This window comes from Peromyscus californicus, unplaced genomic scaffold (genome assembly GCF_007827085.1).
Source record: "Peromyscus californicus insignis strain IS unplaced genomic scaffold, ASM782708v3 Scaffold_10__1_contigs__length_136768540, whole genome shotgun sequence".
Classification (NCBI taxonomy): domain Eukaryota; kingdom Metazoa; phylum Chordata; class Mammalia; order Rodentia; family Cricetidae; genus Peromyscus; species Peromyscus californicus.
Genome location: NW_026294391.1, coordinates 83,957,211 through 83,974,484, shown reverse-complemented (window position 1 = coordinate 83,974,484; position 17,274 = coordinate 83,957,211). Strand labels below are relative to the sequence as shown.

General features: G+C 44.9%; 2 protein-coding genes across 4 annotated transcripts in view; both read left to right on the top strand.

The window, feature by feature from the left end:
- Btk (Bruton tyrosine kinase) overlaps nucleotides 1-9,111 on the top strand; it is a 44,589-nt gene extending 35,478 nt beyond the window's left edge. For both annotated transcript variants that reach the window (XM_052735669.1, XM_052735678.1), the window contains exons 15-19: nucleotides 3-219; nucleotides 2,197-2,261; nucleotides 4,676-4,794; nucleotides 5,708-5,865; nucleotides 8,629-9,111. In XM_052735669.1, the coding sequence (XP_052591629.1) occupies nucleotides 3-219; nucleotides 2,197-2,261; nucleotides 4,676-4,794; nucleotides 5,708-5,865; nucleotides 8,629-8,700 (631 nt within the window). In that variant the 3' untranslated portion in view covers nucleotides 8,701-9,111. The remainder of the gene's footprint in view (nucleotides 1-2; nucleotides 220-2,196; nucleotides 2,262-4,675; nucleotides 4,795-5,707; nucleotides 5,866-8,628) is intronic.
- A 523-nt stretch (nucleotides 9,112-9,634) lies between these two features.
- Nucleotides 9,635-13,780, top strand: Timm8a (translocase of inner mitochondrial membrane 8A). 2 transcript variants are annotated; one of them, XM_052735656.1, is made up of 3 exons: nucleotides 9,635-9,812; nucleotides 9,904-10,094; nucleotides 12,751-13,780. In XM_052735656.1, the coding sequence occupies exons 2-3, from the start codon at nucleotides 9,963-9,965 to the stop codon at nucleotides 12,910-12,912; spliced, it is 294 nt and encodes a 97-aa protein (XP_052591616.1). In that variant the 5' UTR covers nucleotides 9,635-9,812; nucleotides 9,904-9,962; the 3' UTR covers nucleotides 12,913-13,780. The 2 variants fall into 2 exon arrangements, with proteins under 2 accessions (XP_052591616.1, XP_052591607.1); XM_052735647.1 differs by having other exon boundaries at nucleotides 9,635-10,094.
- The last annotated feature ends 3,494 nt before the right edge of the window (nucleotides 13,781-17,274 follow it).

Here is a 17,274-nt window from a genome sequence, read left to right as displayed (position 1 = left end):
AGGAATCTTTCCCACGAGAAGCTGGTGCAGTTGTATGGAGTCTGCACCAAACAGCGCCCCATCTTCATCATCACTGAGTACATGGCTAACGGTTGTCTTTTGAACTACCTGAGGGAGATGCGCCACCGCTTCCAGACTCAGCAGCTGCTGGAGATGTGCAAAGATGTCTGTGAAGCAATGGAGTACTTGGAGTCGAAGCAGTTCCTTCACCGAGACCTGGTGCGACCTCAGAAGGCCTGGGGTGGGGATCAAGGGGTAGAATGAACATTGGAAGACATAACATACCCTGTTGAGTAGGGTTGCAAGGGCCAGCGTTTAGATTTTCTCTAGAAACCAGCACACATTAAGCGTGCATCTGTCCCAGTGTTGCACCCATCAGTTGTCTCCAGCCTCAATTCCAACACGCCTGCCACTTACCCTGAGGCCCTGTCACTTCTGAGCAAACACTACCTATTCTAGACCTTGAGAAGAGGAGCAATCCTGTGTTTCCCAGAGGGACCGCTCCTGGTACAAAGCCACCATTTGAGTCATTTACATCAGAGTCACAAACAGGACCCATGGATACATTTTGATCCACTTTTTCTTTTCTTTCTACTTTATTTTTGAGACAGGGTTACATGTAGACCGGGCTGGCTTTGGACTTCTGAACTTTCTCTCTCCACTCCTGAGTGCTAGGATTATAGGTGTGCATCACCACACCTGGTTTATGCAGTGCTGGGAATTGAACCCAGGGCTTTGTGCTTAGCGTTCTACCAACTGACCACATCTCCAGCTCTCTCCTTTTTTTAAAGATTTATTTATTTATTATGTAGACAGTGTTCTGTCTGCATTTATGCCTGCTGCCAGAAGAGGGCACCAGATCTCATCACAGATGATTGTGAGCCACCACGTGGTAGCTGGGAATTGAACTCAGGAACTCTGGAGGAGCAGCCAGTGCTCTTAACTGCTGAGCCATCTCTCCAGCCCTCTCTTGTGGTTTTTAAGACTCTTTTATTATAGTTAACATACTATAATACTTAAAGAGGAGCATTCTACATTAAAAAACAACTGTACTTTCCAGTTTCTCTTGAAAATCTAGACCACGTGAGAAGTCAGGACCCACAATCTCACTGTCCATGCTAATAGTCCCTTGGAGCTGGGATGCAACTCTCCCCTTCCTAGCAGGCCTGTGTGCAACACTTCCTGCAGTCTCCACCTACTCCACATCACTCTTTGCTTGCTTTCTTAGCCCCTAGAGGCATCAGTTTGTGCATCTGTTTCTTTTAGCCAGATGGAGACTCAAATTGCCCTCGTCTCCCTGCCAGAAAGGCAGAAAACAAAACAAACTTGCCCAGTGTTTCTTCTGGATTCTCTTAGCAGTTCAATGAAGTGGGGTGGTCTGCGTGAATGAAATTGTTCTGCAGGCTTTATTCAGGAATGCATTAACAGGTTGCTTGCTCTCCATGTGATGGAAATGCAGCAAAATTTCTCAGGATCAGTCAAGTATGCTGCCTCACCCTCATAATCTCAGCACTTTCGAGACTGAAACAGGAAGATTCCATGAGTTTGAGACCAACCTGAGCTACAGAGTTCTAGGTCAGCCTGGAGTACAGAATAAGATCCTTTCTCTAAACAAACAAACAAAAAACCACAAAATTAAGGGCAAGAGAGAGAGTTTTGTTGGTAAAGTGCCTTCAGAGTAAAAAAAAAAAGAGCCAAGTTCAGATCCCTAGCACCCATATAAAAGCCAGGTATGGCAGCACACATCTGTCATCCCAGCACTAGGGTTTGGGGCAGAGACAGGCAGATGCCTGGAGCTCCTTGGCCAGCCTAGCCCAATCAGTGAGCTCTAGGTTCAGTGTTGCTGTCTCAAGAAATAAAGTAGCAAGTGATCAAGGAATACACCTGACATCAATTTCTGTCCTCCATATGCACACACATACATGTAAAACTACATGCACACACACCACGTGCACACACGCGCGCGCGCGCGCGCAGCGCGCGCGCGCGCACACACACACACGCACACACACACACACACACACACACACACACGCACGCACACCTCTGCAGCATCAAATAACTCCTACTAGGTGGAAGGTGCCTTTAGCTGAAGGCCACGAGTCTTCCCAATTTCGTTTTGCTGCTCGGCAGAAGCTTCGCATCTTTAGCCTGGGGGCCAAGGGTGCCGTCTCACTGGTATCTATTCTACTGCAGGCAGCTCGAAACTGCTTGGTAAACGATCAAGGCGTTGTGAAAGTGTCCGACTTCGGCCTGTCTAGGTGAGTGTGCCTTTCTCATCTTCCTATGTATGATTTATTTTGGAAAATGACTGTGCTATATAGTCCATGGTGGCCTCAAACTCGTGAGCGTTCTATCTTGCCTCAGCTTCTGCACTGCTGGGGTGACAGGTATTGCTACCACATCTGACTTTCTCATGTACTTGAAATGGGAAAACGACAGAGAACTAACAGGGAGGAGCACGGCATAATTTTTAATCTGTTTTCTTTTTCTGGTCTCCTTTTTGTGTTTTTGTTTTTTTGAGACAGGGTCTCTCTATGTAGGTCTGGCTATCCTGGAGCTCACTATGTAGACCAGGTGGGATTAAAGGCACGCACCATCATGCCTGGACTTTCTGTTCTCATTATAGTGTCTTCTAACCTCTAGGTATTCTGAATCATTTAGTTCACTTATTTCTCTCTCTCTCTCTCTCTCTCTCTCTCTCTCTCTCTCTCTCTCTCTCTCTCTCTCTCTCTCTCTCTTTTTGGGGGGTTATATTTCTTATCTTTTTAGTGTAGCCCAGGCTGGTCTAGAACTCACTGTGTAGCCCAGGCTGGTCTGGAACTCACAGCTATCCTCCCACATTACCCTGCCTTAGTGTATTGACTCATGAGGGGAACCCTGCAGGTATCTGGGCAGGGAAGTGAACCCTCCAAGAGATGAGATTGAAAACCTGGTGCAGATTGACTTCGTCAGCCTGGATCAGACTTTGGGGAGTCTAATGCCAGGCAGTTCACTGTCAACATATTGAAAACACTACAATTTGGGTAAAGGCTTCCAGGAACCCATCAGTCCAATTCCAGGTGCACAATAAAGCTTAAGGTGTGACTGCGTAGAAACTCCTTTACAAAGTACGTGTGACCATGAGGGTGGGTTCTATAGCATAGAGGTCAGCAGGTCATAAAGTACATGTGACATCTCCCCTAAGGATGGATAATGGTCTAGGGAGGGAAGAGTCTGGGATAATCATTCTGGGGGGTTTGAATGAGGTCTGCCTCGATAGCAAAAGGTGGGTGAGGTCTGCCTCCACAGATAGCAACAAAGTCACCAGTTTGTTAACAAAATCCACTCCCAGCCTTCTGGACAGAAAAACGGGTATTTTATCTCCTCGGGTGAGAAGAGGCCCCTGCGTGTTTAACATTCCTGTTTCCCGTAGTGATCTGTGGGTGCGAGGACCTTTGTGTCCCCACCAGACTCCACCTCTGGAGTCCTGGGACTCCAGGCATGCACCGCGCGACCCCAGTTCATCCTTTCCTTCGCTGTTGTATCCCTCTTCTCCTTTCCTCTTCTTCCTCCGCACCTTCCTCCCCCTCTTCATCCTTCTCCTGTCTCCCCAATATCTTAGCTTGCTATTAAACCTGCTGACTTTCTTCCATTACTCCTTTCTTGGTCTAACCCTTATTGGCTACTGCAGAATGAAAGAAAAGGAGAAGAAGAAATGCAGGGAAAGAAAATGTGGAGTAGAGAAGAGGAAAGAAGCCCTGTTTATTTTGACTGTAATCATACTGTGGATCAGGAAAGCTAAATCAGAAGTCAGGATGGAAGCAGAGCCTGATGGTGCAGGCCTGTAATCCCAGCTACTCTGGAGGATCGAGTAGTGTCGTGATTGAAAGTTCAAGGGACTGGAGAGGTGGTGCAGTGGTTAAGATCACTGGCTGCTCTTCTAGAGGACCTAGGTTCAAACCCAGATTCCCACCTATGGCTCACAATTAACTGGGCGGCGGCGGTGGTGCACGCCTTTAATCCCAGCTCTCAGGAGGCAGAGGCAGATGGAGCTCTGTGAGTTCAAGGCCAGCATGGTCTACTGCGTGAATTCCAGGACAGCCAGGGCACACGGAGAAATATGTCTCAAAAAAAAAAAAAGTTCATGGCCAGCTTGGGTAATTTAGTGAGACACTGTCTCATTCATTAAAAAAAAAAAAAAAAAAAAAAGGCCGGGCGGTGGTGGCGCACGCCTTTAATCCCAGCACTCGGGAGGCAGAGCCAGGTGAATTTCTGTGAGTTCAAGGCCAGCCTGGGCTACCAAGTGAGTTCCAGGAAAGGCGCAAAGCTACACAGAGAAACCCTGTCTCGAAAAACAAAAAAAAAAAACCAAAACACAAAAATAAAAAAAAAAGTACAAAAAAGGGCCAGAAGTGAATATCACTAGTAGGGTACTAACCTGGTATAGGCAAGGCTCTGGGCTCAGCCACACAGAGGACAAATGAATATTTTTCTAAAGAAAAAGAAATTAAAACGGAAGTTTTGTTGAAAGTAACAATTTGTAGACTGCATTGGCTGGCCCGCAGAAACTTTTGAGAAAGCATGTAAGTAAACGTGTATTTGTGCAGCCCTCCCTCATGGGTGCGCTGAGAAGACTCACGCACGTATCAAGCTGTCTAAATCTTAAGGGCAACAAGTCTTGCATCCCTTGCAGGTATGTCCTGGATGATGAGTACACCAGCTCGGTAGGTTCCAAATTCCCGGTCCGATGGTCTCCGCCAGAAGTGCTTATGTACAGCAAGTTCAGCAGCAAATCTGACATTTGGGCTTTTGGTAAGTAGATGCGAACATACAGGTTAGGGCGCGGAGATGGCTCCGCGGGTAAGCCAAACCGCTTCTCATGCAAGCCTTACAACTCGAGTTCAGATCCCCAGAACCCACTTCAGATCCCCAGAACCACATAAAAGCTGGAAGCGGCAGTGAATACAGCTGTAATCTGCGATCCACTGTACCCCTACCAGCAGACAGGAGGCAGAGGCTGGAGAATCACAAGTAACTCAAGGGCCAGATAGCCTGTAGAATCTACCAGAAAAACACCATGGGAGCCCCCTGTCTCTAACAAGGTGGAAGGTGTAGATCAATACCCATGGTTGTTATCTGACCTCCACTGTATGCTATGATGTAGATGAGCACACACGCGCACACACACACACACACACACACACACACACACACACACACACACACACATTGGTGAGGAGAAGAAAGAATATAGATTATACAGCTCAGAGAAGAACGTAACAGGACAGTTCAAATTTGCATTCCCATTATCATTCATCTGATCCTTGGGTGCTTCTTGTGTGTCAGGACCCATAGGGGTTTCTGAGGACAACCAGCGCAAACTGGACATAATCTGTGTTTTCTTAGAACTTACACTATATCCTGGGAAACAAACCATCCAGTATTCAATGGCTTCTGAATACTGATTATGTACTAGGCACTCTGCCAGACCCCAAAGCTACCGAGACAAACAAGACACTGCGGCTCTTCTAGGGGAACTAATGGTCTAGCATAGTGCAGCTCTGATAACGATCAGTGCAGCCAGGACCACGGCCCTTGTCTGAACAAAATGCAAAATCCACAGGGGGAGAAATCAGCTTCTTCTAATCTTTACGGTTCATCCGGAAGGATTAGGCCCCAAGTGTTCCAAAAAAGACTGAATACACTTCTCTTTTTTATCTTCTAGGGGTTTTAATGTGGGAAATTTACTCCCTGGGGAAGATGCCATATGAGAGATTTACTAACAGTGAGACAGCAGAACACATTGCTCAAGGCTTACGTCTCTACAGGCCTCATCTGGCATCAGAGAGGGTGTATACCATCATGTACAGCTGCTGGCATGAGGTGAGTGTTGCAGCGTTCGCTCTCAAACTGTTCCCTGGAATTTCCTTACTTTCTCATTGAGCTGGCCAGTCCCCTCTCTCCATGGTCACTTGTCAGCGGGGCACAGGCTTGCAGCTGCATGTGCTTTCTTACTCTGGCCTGAATCCGAATCCTCTGATGGCTTTTCCACGCCCACCCTACTCTTCACTAGAGTATCATTAGCAGAGCAGACCCTAGTACCTATATCAGCTTTAAGAGTGTGCGGTGGTGGGGGGTGGTGAGGGGTGGTGAGGGGTGGTGGTGGTGGTGGTTGGGTTGTGGGACCATACCATCTACCAAAGGCACGCAGGTAAGACAACAGGCATTGCCAAGTCTGTAATCATTATCTGGGACGCTCCTTCCACTTTACTAGCTGCCAAGCTTTTCTGGTTGAGGGTCTAAATGAGACTTTAAAAACCCTGTTGCTTAGAAGAAACCTAAAGTAGTTTTTGTTTGTCTGCTTTGGTTTTGAGGTTTTGATTCTAAAATATTTTTAAATTATTTGATTGTTTTTCATGTATGGGTATTTTGCTTGTATGTATATCTATGCACCACATTCACACCTGCTGCCCGTAGAAGGCAGAAGAAGGCATCAGGTCCCCTGGAACTGGAGTTATGGACAGTTGTGAGCCACCATGTAGGTGCTGGGAATCAAACCTGGGTCCACTGGAAGAGCAGCCAGTGCTCTAAATACCTGTGTCAACTTTCTAGCCTACTTAAAAATACAATATATTATAGATTTGAGGGGGTACAGTTGTAGTATTTTAGAAATAAAGATCTTGTTTCACTGCTCTAAAAATGCGTTGCCGGGGCTGGGGAGTGTGGCTCAATTGGTAGAGTGTTTACCTAGCGTGAATGAGGCCTTGGTTTCATTTACACACCTCATAAGCCAGGTGTGTGGTGCAGGGTTTGTTCGACACAGGGCTTCGAATTGTCAGGCTGGCCTCAAACTCATTATGTAGCCAAGGTTGACTTTGAACTTCTGGTTCTCCTGCCTCCACCAGCCAAGTGCTGAAGTCACAGGCATGCACTAATATGCCCTACTCCTAAGGATGTTATTGTTTTATTATTATTTTGAGATAGAGTCTCTCTACATATTCCTGGCTATCCTGGAACTCACTCTGTAGACCAGACTAGCCTCGAACTCACAGAGCTCCACCTATCTCTTCCTCCCAAGTGTCATAATTAAAGGCATGTGCTACCCTGTCCAGCCTCCTAAGGCTTCTTCTTCTTCTTCTTCTTCTTCTTCTTCTTCTTCTTCTTCTTCTTCTTCTTCTTCTTCTTCTTCTTCTTCTTCTTCTTCTTTTTTCCGAGACAGGGTTTCTCTGTGTAGCTTTGGTGCCTGTCCTGGATCTCACTCTGCAGACCAGGCTGGCCTTGAACTCACAGAGATCCACCTGGCTCTGCCTCCTGAGTGCTAGGATTAAAGCCATGTGCTACCCTGTCCAGCCTCCTAAGGCATTTTCTTCTTCTTCCTCTCCTTCTTCTTCTTCTTCTTCTTCTTCTTCTTCTTCTTCTTCTTCTTCTTCTTCTTCTTCTTCTTCTTCTTCTTCTTCTTCTTCTTCTTTTCTCCAAGACAGGGTTTCTCTGTGTAGCTTTGGTGCCTTTCCTGGAACTCACTCTGTAGCCCAGGCTGGCCTTGAACTCACAGAGATCCACCTGGCTCTGCCTCCTGAGTGCTGGGATTAAAGGTGTGCGCCACCACTGCCTGGCAGCATTTTCAAAAATATAAATTACTGGGCTTCTTTTCGAGAGATTCTGGAAAGGTACATCTGCTATGGAACTCAGAAATCCTTTCATGTTTCCCGAAACTTCTGATACTTGTCTAGTTTTGAAAACCACTGATTTGAATACTAAGAAATTGATGATCCTTTGGTTCTGACAGATTGAGGCTATTCTGTCATGAATCCTTCCTGAATTATCAAATACGTCAGGGCAACTAGGCCTATGTAGTCCCAACACTCAGGAATCTGAGGTCGGAGGGTTTGCCATGAGTTTCAGGCTAGCCTTCCTGGGCAGCCTGAGATATAGAGTGACATCTTATCTCAAAACAAACACCAAAAAACTAAAATTTTCTTTTCAAAAAGACCATATCTCAACTAGGTGTGGTGGCACATGCCTTTAGTCCCAGCACTTGGGAGGCAGAGGCAGGTGGATCTCTGTGAGTTCGAGATCAGCCTGGTCTACAGCAAGTTCCAAGACAGCCAGGGCTGCACAGAGAACAAACAGATAAAAAAGAGTAATCCTAAAAAACGTTTGTATAGCAGCCAGGTGGAAGTGGGGATAGGAAGTCCTTGCCTGACTTCTGGAAAGAGATGCAAGGGATAAGGCAAAAGTTCCTAGCATGATGGGCTGGAGAGATGGCTCAGTGGTTAAGAGCACTGGCTGTTCTTTCAGAGGACCCGGGTTCAATTCTCAGCACCCATACAGCAGCTCACAACTGTCTGTAACTCCAGTTCCAAGGATCCGACACCCTCACACAGACATACATGCAGGCAAAACACCAATGCACATAAAATGAAAATAAATTATAAAAAAATAACTTGAGTTGCTAAAGATGAAAAGCACACAAGGACTTTATGGAGACTGGCTTTTTCATTTTTCTTCTTTGTGTGTTATCAAGAAGATATGTGGCTAGGTTTTTAGTACATACTTAATAAGCCTAATACTTTGTAATTTACTACTGGCTTCCTTGTGGATTCTGGATTCTACACTGTAACACTTGTCTGTTTTCTTTGGTTTTAGAAAGCAGATGAACGTCCTAGTTTCAAAATTCTCTTGAGTAACATTCTAGATGTCATGGATGAAGAATCCTGAACTGGCTGATAAGCTTCGTGGATCTACTCCTCTCTCCTACAAGTCCTAATTCCACTTTTTCTGAGGGCTCCCAGGCTCACGGGCTCTGTAGCCTTCCATGCTCCTACTGAATACATAAAGGCCCCTGTGTATCGAGGAATGCCTTTCTTCTTTCAGTCCCCGGCATAATGCTTCTGAGAAAAGGCCGAGGAATTTCTGTGCCTGGTATTGCCCATGACTTCAAGACTCCTAACAGACTGAATTTGGGATGGGAACATTTTGGGGGAGGGAATGTTGAAAATAGCTCCACTAGATGTCTAACAGCTTGTTGGGTAAGTGTTAAGAGTTTGGGGGCAGGACAGACTGGAATGGTGCCATTAAAATGGGAGGGATGGATTGTTTTGATAAAATAAAATTATTGGAAAGAGTGAAGTTATCTCCTATTTTAATTCATCACACAGCCGCCCTGAAGCTCCCTGTTTGAGAATTGCAGAAAATCGTGTGTTATTAGTTTGGCATATTCCTAATCTATTTGAGAATTGCAGAACACCGTGTGTTATTATCTTGGCGTATTCCTAATCTAGAACTCGACAGAATCCACATTTCACCCCCTCTTTCTCCTGTTAAAGCCTGCCTGTTAATTGTAAAAGAATCCACAAGCCTTCCACCGTGCTTGACACACAGTAGACACACAGTATCATTTGAATGGATCTTAGTTAGGGACAAACTCAGCCAGATCCTCATTTCTCTACATCAAGAGGAAAACCCCATCAAAGAACTGGACCCAGGGGTCCAGGGTAGCCAGTTCATTCGCAGAAGAGTTCTGGCTGGGGGCAAAGCCAAGGCTGAGAAAGCGCGGGCCAATTTGGAAGTGGGCAGGGCGGAGTTGCAGGGCCGGCCCTTCACTGGACCACGTGGTGTGAAGTAACTTCCTCTTTTCCTTTCTACTAGTCTTTTCTTTTTGAATCTCCGCTCCCACGGTGCCGCGGCGCTCCAGGCCACGGCCAGGCGCTACGGCTGGGGTGCGGCGGGGAGTGGATCTTACCCCCCCCAACCCCCGCGGAGACAGCGGAGCGCGGTCGCCTGCGGGGAGCAGGCAGAGGCGGCCGGGTCGCCTGTCCAGCGCCGACGCAGTGAGCTCACAGGGCGGTCCCCAAGGCGGGGCGGGGCGGCGCGCGCTGGGGGGTGGAGGAGGGAGGTTGTGGTTCCGGTTCCGTCACCCAGACACGTGAAGGTCGGCAAGTCGGTTCTGTGCTCGCCTCGGCCCGCGTGGTCGCGCCGGGATGGATTCCTCCTCGTCGTCTTCGGGCGCGGGTTTGGGCGCGGTGGACCCGCAGTTGCAGCATTTCATCGAGGTGGAGACGCAGAAGCAGCGCTTCCAGCAGCTGGTGCACCAGATGACGGAACTTTGCTGGGTGAGGATCCCTGGGCTTGGATCTGGGTGCTATGCCTACTTTCCCAGTGCCCTTGCCCCCATGGGACTTGCTAGGATGTCGGGAACTTCAGTGTGGGTGGTCTTGATTGCACTCTGGGTTCTCAGATTCCTTAGGCCGAGTCTGAACTTCTCTGGAAGACCGTAGGTACAGAGAGAGGGTTGGGAGTCACAGGCTCACACCTCTGTCCCACCCAGCACTCGGAGGCACCTGAGGTTGAAGCTGTAGTGCTGGCCTTTAAGACTGATCAGAAGGCCCAGTCCTGGAATTTTAGGGTGCCCGAATCCCAGAGAGCCCATGATTTATTTCTGGACTCCTCGGGATTTACCTAGATTACCCAGTTATAACCCCTCCTGATGAAAAGACGAGCGGCTCTAACTCATTAAGTATAAAAGTGGCATAATCTCTCCCAACATACACATTTATTTGCCATCACGGTGAGTTGTTGTGTAATACCAAGACATTAAGGTCTGAAGGTTGAGAAATTGAGTCGGCTCAGTGAGGGGACTTTGGCAGAGGGGCAGAAGGCGTTTGTTTGTAGTTGAGATCAAAGTGTTCTGGTTGCCAAGGACAAGCACACTGCCCTCCTGTGACATAAAAACTTAAAGAATTTAGAGGCCAGGGATATTATTCGTTGGAATTAGAGAGACTCTAAGTCTTGTGTATAAAGCAGAGAATCATGAACGAAATGTATTACAAAGGTTTCTAACTATAATACAGACATTGATTTCCTTGGTCCTTTTCCTGTAAACTTATGGATTGCTGGACTGTGCTCTTTAGAAATGCTTGGATTAATTCTGGCTTGCCTTGGATCAGAGGGCTTCAATTCTTTGTTTGTTTGTTTGTTTTTGAGACAAGTTTTCCTGTATTCCAAGCTAGTCTCATACTGAATGGATAGCTGAGAATAGCCGAAAGTGACCTTGAAAATGGTTTTCCTGCCTCCTCCAGCTTTTTATGATTTTTTTTAAAAAATTGTTTCTTTTGAGTTGGGCTTTGCTATTTACTCCTGGCTGACCTGAAATTTATAGAGATCTTTTTCCTGCCTCTGCCTTCTGATTGGTGGGATCAAAGGTATTCACCACCAAAATATGATATTCTCTTTCTTTCTTTCTTTCTTTCTTTCTTTCTTTCTTTCTTTCTTTCTTTCTTTCTTTCTCTCTTTCTCTCTTTCTCTCTCTCTCTCTCTCTCTCTCTCTCTCTCTCTCTCTCTCTCTCTCCCCTCCCTCCCTCCCTCCCTCCCTCCCTTCCTTCCTTCCTTCCTTCTTTCTTTTCTTTCTTTCTTTTTTTGTGTGTATGTGTGTGTTTGAGACAATGTTTCTCTGTGTGACAGCCTTTGCTGTCCCAGTCACAGAGATCCTCCTGCCTCTGCCTCTAGAGTGCTGGGATCAAAGGCATGTGCCACTGTGCCCAACTTCTTTTTCTTTTTTAAAAAAGTCTCTGATTGATCATGTTTGGGTGGGAAGTAGTGTGGTTAATGACTGCTTTAAGAATAATGAACTAGGAGAGGAAGAATTCATTTTCTTTCAGTGGTACAGCCAACTGAAGTTTCTCATGCTCCTATAGAAGAACCTTGTATGCTCATGCAAGCAACCCAAAACTCCAGTGGATCATAAAGAAAGGGGCGTACACTAGGGAGAGGACTTGTTGGGAAGTAGAGGGCATTGAGAGGGTAATGGGGAATGTGATCAAATTGTATCATATACATGCATTTCATATATATACATGTATGAAATTGTCAGTGTGTTTTTTAAATCTGTGAACTCCAGTTTCCCGCTCCTCCTGAGGGGATACAAGAACCTTTGGTACATGTTGGGTAGGATGGTACAGTCCAGAACTTGGGAAGCAAAGACAAAAGGATCTGAAGTTCCCGGCCAGCACAGAGAGTTCCAGCCACCTAGGCCTACATAGTGAGACCCTGTCTCACAAGACATACTACTCTGTCTTAAGGAAATAGGCTTAAAGAATGTCGCTTCATAGATTTTCTTTGTTGATTGGTTTCAGGGTACCTAACTAGTTGTTTTGTTGTTTTGTTTTTCCGAATAGTTTCTCCATGGCCGGCCTCAAACTCAGATCCCGCTGCCTCCCAGGTGCTGAGATAAGGTGTGTGGCCGCCACCACCGCCTGAAAAAGGTTATTTCACTTGTATTTTTTTTTTTTTTGCCTCTTTTCTCACTCTGTTATATCCAAGGTGTGCCATTTTCTGGCCCATTGACTTTGAGCATACTCTGTCAGAGTTTCCACTGGTAAAAATGAGGATTGATAATGGTGTTTTCCATTGACTTGTTGCAAAATGTAATGTAAACCTGTGTCCAATTGTTTGACAATTGGTAAGATGCTAAATGTGAAAATTTTTATATTAATTTTTTAGTAAAAAGGCAGGGTCTTCATCATGGCATATGTGTTCTTAACGTGGATTTCTTGCCTCCCTTACAATCTCTTTCTCTCCTCAGTCTTCTAGTTACATCACATATGTATAGATGCACACATGCTATGCAATTTTAAGTCTAGGTGTTCTAGGTAAGAGAAAACACAGGTCCAAATGTATTAGCAAATCAAATGTTTAGGTGAAATTACTTCTATAAGCAAAAGGCTTTTGTTTGCAAGTTCTCTTTGTGATTCTGTGTCTTATTCTGAACAGGAGAAGTGCATGGATAAGCCTGGGCCAAAGTTGGACAGTCGGGCTGAGGCCTGTTTTGTGAACTGTGTTGAGCGCTTCATTGACACAAGCCAATTCATCTTAAATCGACTGGAACAGACCCAGAAGTCCAAACCAGTCTTCTCAGAAAGCCTTTCTGACTGATCTCAGCATTACCTCTTTGGAAAAGTAGTTCAAGAAATGAAGAGCTGTTGATGGGATGGTTGAAGAAATGGCTATGGGGGGGGGGTTGGCTCCCAGTTTTCTTTATCATCTTGGGACATCTTGTCACCTGAGAACGAACAAAGACCAATTTTTATGTATGGGAGTTGAGAGTCATGTGTATTTGGTTGTGTTTTTAAAGCTAATCATGTGAAAATAATTGACAGATAAATGAAATTATGAGATGCATATTACTGTGTATGGGACTATGCTTTCTCAAGGTCCCTTAACTGCTTTATATAATTTTGATAGTGGAAGTGCTTTCTATAATTTGATAGTGGGACCACATAGGGTAAATCTCTATTTGTATGGATTCATTTCTGATTTTTTTAGGGAGATCTTAGTGTCAGAAAGAGTAACAGTGGGGAAATAACCTGGCACTGTTTAACCATGAGCTTTCTTATCTTTATAAGTTCGACTATCAGAGCTGAAAAAATTCTATGGGTGTTCATATAATCCAGCCTTTTAGGTTGTCTTTCTCCCCTATACTGTGATTTACTTAAATATCAAATTGAAAATATGGTCTCAAGGTAGAACGGGCAGCCTGAGAATCTAGAGGGCTTTAGTTAGTTATAAAGGAATCTAGCTCATGAGCAAAATTCGTACTACCAGACTGCCACAGGAGGAAGTTAACCTACTCTGTATATCAGGATACAAAACCTTCACAGATGTGCCTAAAGAGATGCTAATGATTTAGGCCAGTCAGAAACTAACAACAGTTTCAGGTAGAGGTGCATGCCTGATGTCAGTCATAAATTCCATTACTGCATTCTTTCTTTCGGTCACTGAAATAAAAGCTCTGCAAGATCAACTTGTGATGGTGAGGTTTTCTATTTTGGGTTTTTATCTGCAACTCAGATTTCATGTGGGCGCATTTCAAGACAGAAATGTAGTTAGTCTCTCCTAGAGGTCCCTGGCGTTTTGTGAGAAGAAAGTACTTTCAGATGAGATGAGAAGGGAAAACAACTTCTGTGCTAACACTTAGGTCTCTGATAGAAGAGCTTATATTGAATTCCCCTCTTGTTTTTAAATCCTCATAGACTGGAGTGTAGACCTAAAGGAAAACTGCTTAATACAAATCCATGAATGTGGGCAATTACCTACTTCTAGCATTTCCTCATGGGCACCACAGGGAAATTTTTGCAATTGGGATGAAAATGTAAGTCAACAAACTAAAGTGCCTTTTCCAAGCCAGCCTCGCTGTTTGGTAAGAGGGATTCAATAGAAGCAGCCGGAAGGCTGAAGAGATTAGTTCTAGCCAAGGGAGACATAAAGGTTTCAGTGTAGTAAGTTTCATTAAGAAACAGCACAGGACTGGAGACGTTGCTCAGTGGTTTAGAGTGCACTTGTAGCTCTTGCAGAGGACTTGGGTTCAGTTCTCATCCAGATGATAGTTCACAGCCATCCTAACTAGTTCCAGGGCATCCAAGGTCTTCTGGCTTTCCTGGCACTAGGCACACATGATACACATGCACTTGTGCACGTCTTCATGCACATAAAATTACATCTAAAAAGAATTTGAATAAAAAGTATGATCAGGGTGTTAGGAGATGTTTGTGGAGCTTTGCTGTTTTCTAACAAATAGCTGAGACTTGAGAGGACCAAGTGACCAAGCTTTAGTGCCAAGGAGAGTTGTTTGGCAGAGATAACAATCCAAGTGCCTCAGGGTAGAAGCCACATGCCATGAGATGAAACACGAAGTCCAGTAGCATGAGACAAGATTGAGGAAGGTAGGACAGTGTGAGGCCTTTTGGCTTTTACCTGGCATAGTGGAAAGCCATTTGAGTGGGTTTTTTTAAGCAGGTGTGTGATGTCATAACTTCCTGCTTGTAGTACTAGTAACAATGCCATTTTCATGTGGAGCAGAGTTTAAACACTGAGGGTAGGTATCTGACACACATATCTTTCATATGTGTCAAGGTAAAAGATGGCACAGAGTTTATTTTTTTTCTATTTTTTTGTTTTGTTTTGTTTTGAGACAGAGTTTCTCTTTGTCTCGGCTGTCCTGGAGCTCACTAGCTAGACCAGGCTGATCTCAAACTCAAAGAGATCCTCCTGCCTGTGCCTCCCAAGTGCTGGGATTAAAACCATGTATGTACCACTATGCCTGGAATTAGTCTTCATTCTTAAAATACTGTGTCTCATTGTATGTATGCACAAAGTGAAATGCTTTCACTTTATAGTGTTATCACATAATCAGCTAATAGAGCAAAGAAGAGTATGTCAGGTTCGGACACTATGCTTTGGCACCATTGCTGTGTTCAGCACCGTTAGGTACAAGGTAATGGAGAAGAAAAAGTATAACATATGCCCCTGCTTCCAGTAATTTACAACCATTGGAGTTTTGGCAATCTCAAGAATGTGTTTTCACACCTTGATTAAAAGAGGCGTACTGTCAGTCCTGCAATTCCAAACCTTGATTTCCAATATGTTTACATTAGAAAACTCAGGACTGAAATGAAAGGAAAATCTGAACTGAAATCTTAGAAGCCTAATATGTAGTAAGAGGCCAAGCTGCTCTGCTGTGGAAGGTACTTCCTAGAAGCTCCGCTGTTGCCTTGACTGCCCATATATTGACCGGAGCCTAAGACATTGTCTTAGAGGCCCTAAAGATTTCCCAAGCATCCTGCCTGTCTCTGAAATCCCCACTGCTGAGTCCATGAACTAATATTAATTAGCAAAGATAGATAGAAGGGAAACAAGGACTTCAAAATGAGGACAATAAGCATCTTTATAAGGAGTTTGAAGTCTAAAATGTAGCAAGCCAACCCATGGAAAGTTTTTACAAGAGACAAAGGAAACAATTGATAGCCCTTTCTTTAACCAAAACCAAAACAACAGAAATTGTAATACCAAACTTTTTCTGATAAAATACTGAAACAATCTTGGACTAGGGAGCAGTTATTTCAAAGATTATGCACTGGTACAGTTCTCTTAAAACTTCATTCAGGCTTGTGTTTATTGGCACGTAATCGAATCAAAGGCTGATGGAGGAATGTCCTGTATTTTATGTTTTTCATCTATGTAGGCATGTGGGTATTATTCTGATTCATCCATCTCAAGTATATGGTTTAGATATTTTTTAATGTATTCCGTGGGTTCATGTATTGAAGACTGGGCCCAGTGTAGTGATAATGGAAGGGCAATTTAAGAGATGGGACCTTCAGGCTGGAGAGATGGCTCAGTGGTTAAGAGCATTTGCTGCTCTTGAAGAGGCCCTGGGTTCAGTTCCCAGCACCCACACGGTGGTTTACACTGTTTGTAACTCCAGTTCCGGAGGATCCAACTCCCTCCTCTGGCCTTCGTGGGCACCAGGCACTCATAGACATACATGTAGACAAAACACTCATACAAAAACAAAAAGAACAGCAATAGAGGTAGGAGCTGAGGGCAGGTCATTAAGTCACTGACGAAGCTGACCCTGGGTAGGGTTAAGGTACTTTCAGAGGCCACTGAGTTCTTCAGAGAGTGAGTTACTAGAACGAGCCTGACCCAGGTTGCTATTTGCCTTCTCATTTGTCATTGCCATCTCTTCACCCCAGCCGTGCTCCCACTTTTGCCACCCGCCATGAAGTGACAGCTTGAAGGGGAGCCCCTGCCACAGCCAGTGTTGTGTTTGGACACTCAGATTCCAAATCTTTAAATTCATCTCAATTCTTTACAGAGTTAGCCAGCTAGGGGCATTTTATTAGAGTAATAAAAAACATTATTATCAAGCCAGGCAGTGGTGGCCTACACCCTTAATCCCAGCACTCGGGAGGCAGAGGCAAGTGGAGCTCTGTGAGTTACAGGCCAGTCTGGTCTACAGTGCTAGTTCTAGGACAGCCAAGGCCACACAGAGAAACCCTCTCGAAAAACAAAACAAAAAAGCCCAGATTACTGTATTATCAAAATGCAACAGGTATGGACTAAAAGGAACATCTCCAAAGGCACAGAAAAAAAAGAAGCTAAAAATATGTAAAGGACACCACAGGTAGTAAGTACCAATGAAATTTCTTTTTTTTAAAAGATTTTATTTATTTATTATGTATACAGTGTTCTGCCTGCATGTATGTCTGCACACCAGAAGAGGGCGCCAGATCTCATTACAGGTGGTTGTGAGCCACCATGTGGTTGCTGGGAATTGAACTCAGGACCTCTGGAAGAACAGTCAGTACTCTTAACCTCTGAGCCATCTCTCCACCCCCCGATGAAATTTCTAAGAGCATAGGTTGCTATTGCTTGAGTTAGGAAAAGAACGACATAGGAAGGACTGCAGATGTACTGACCATGTCCAAGCCCTGGTTTAGACAGTTCATTTAAATG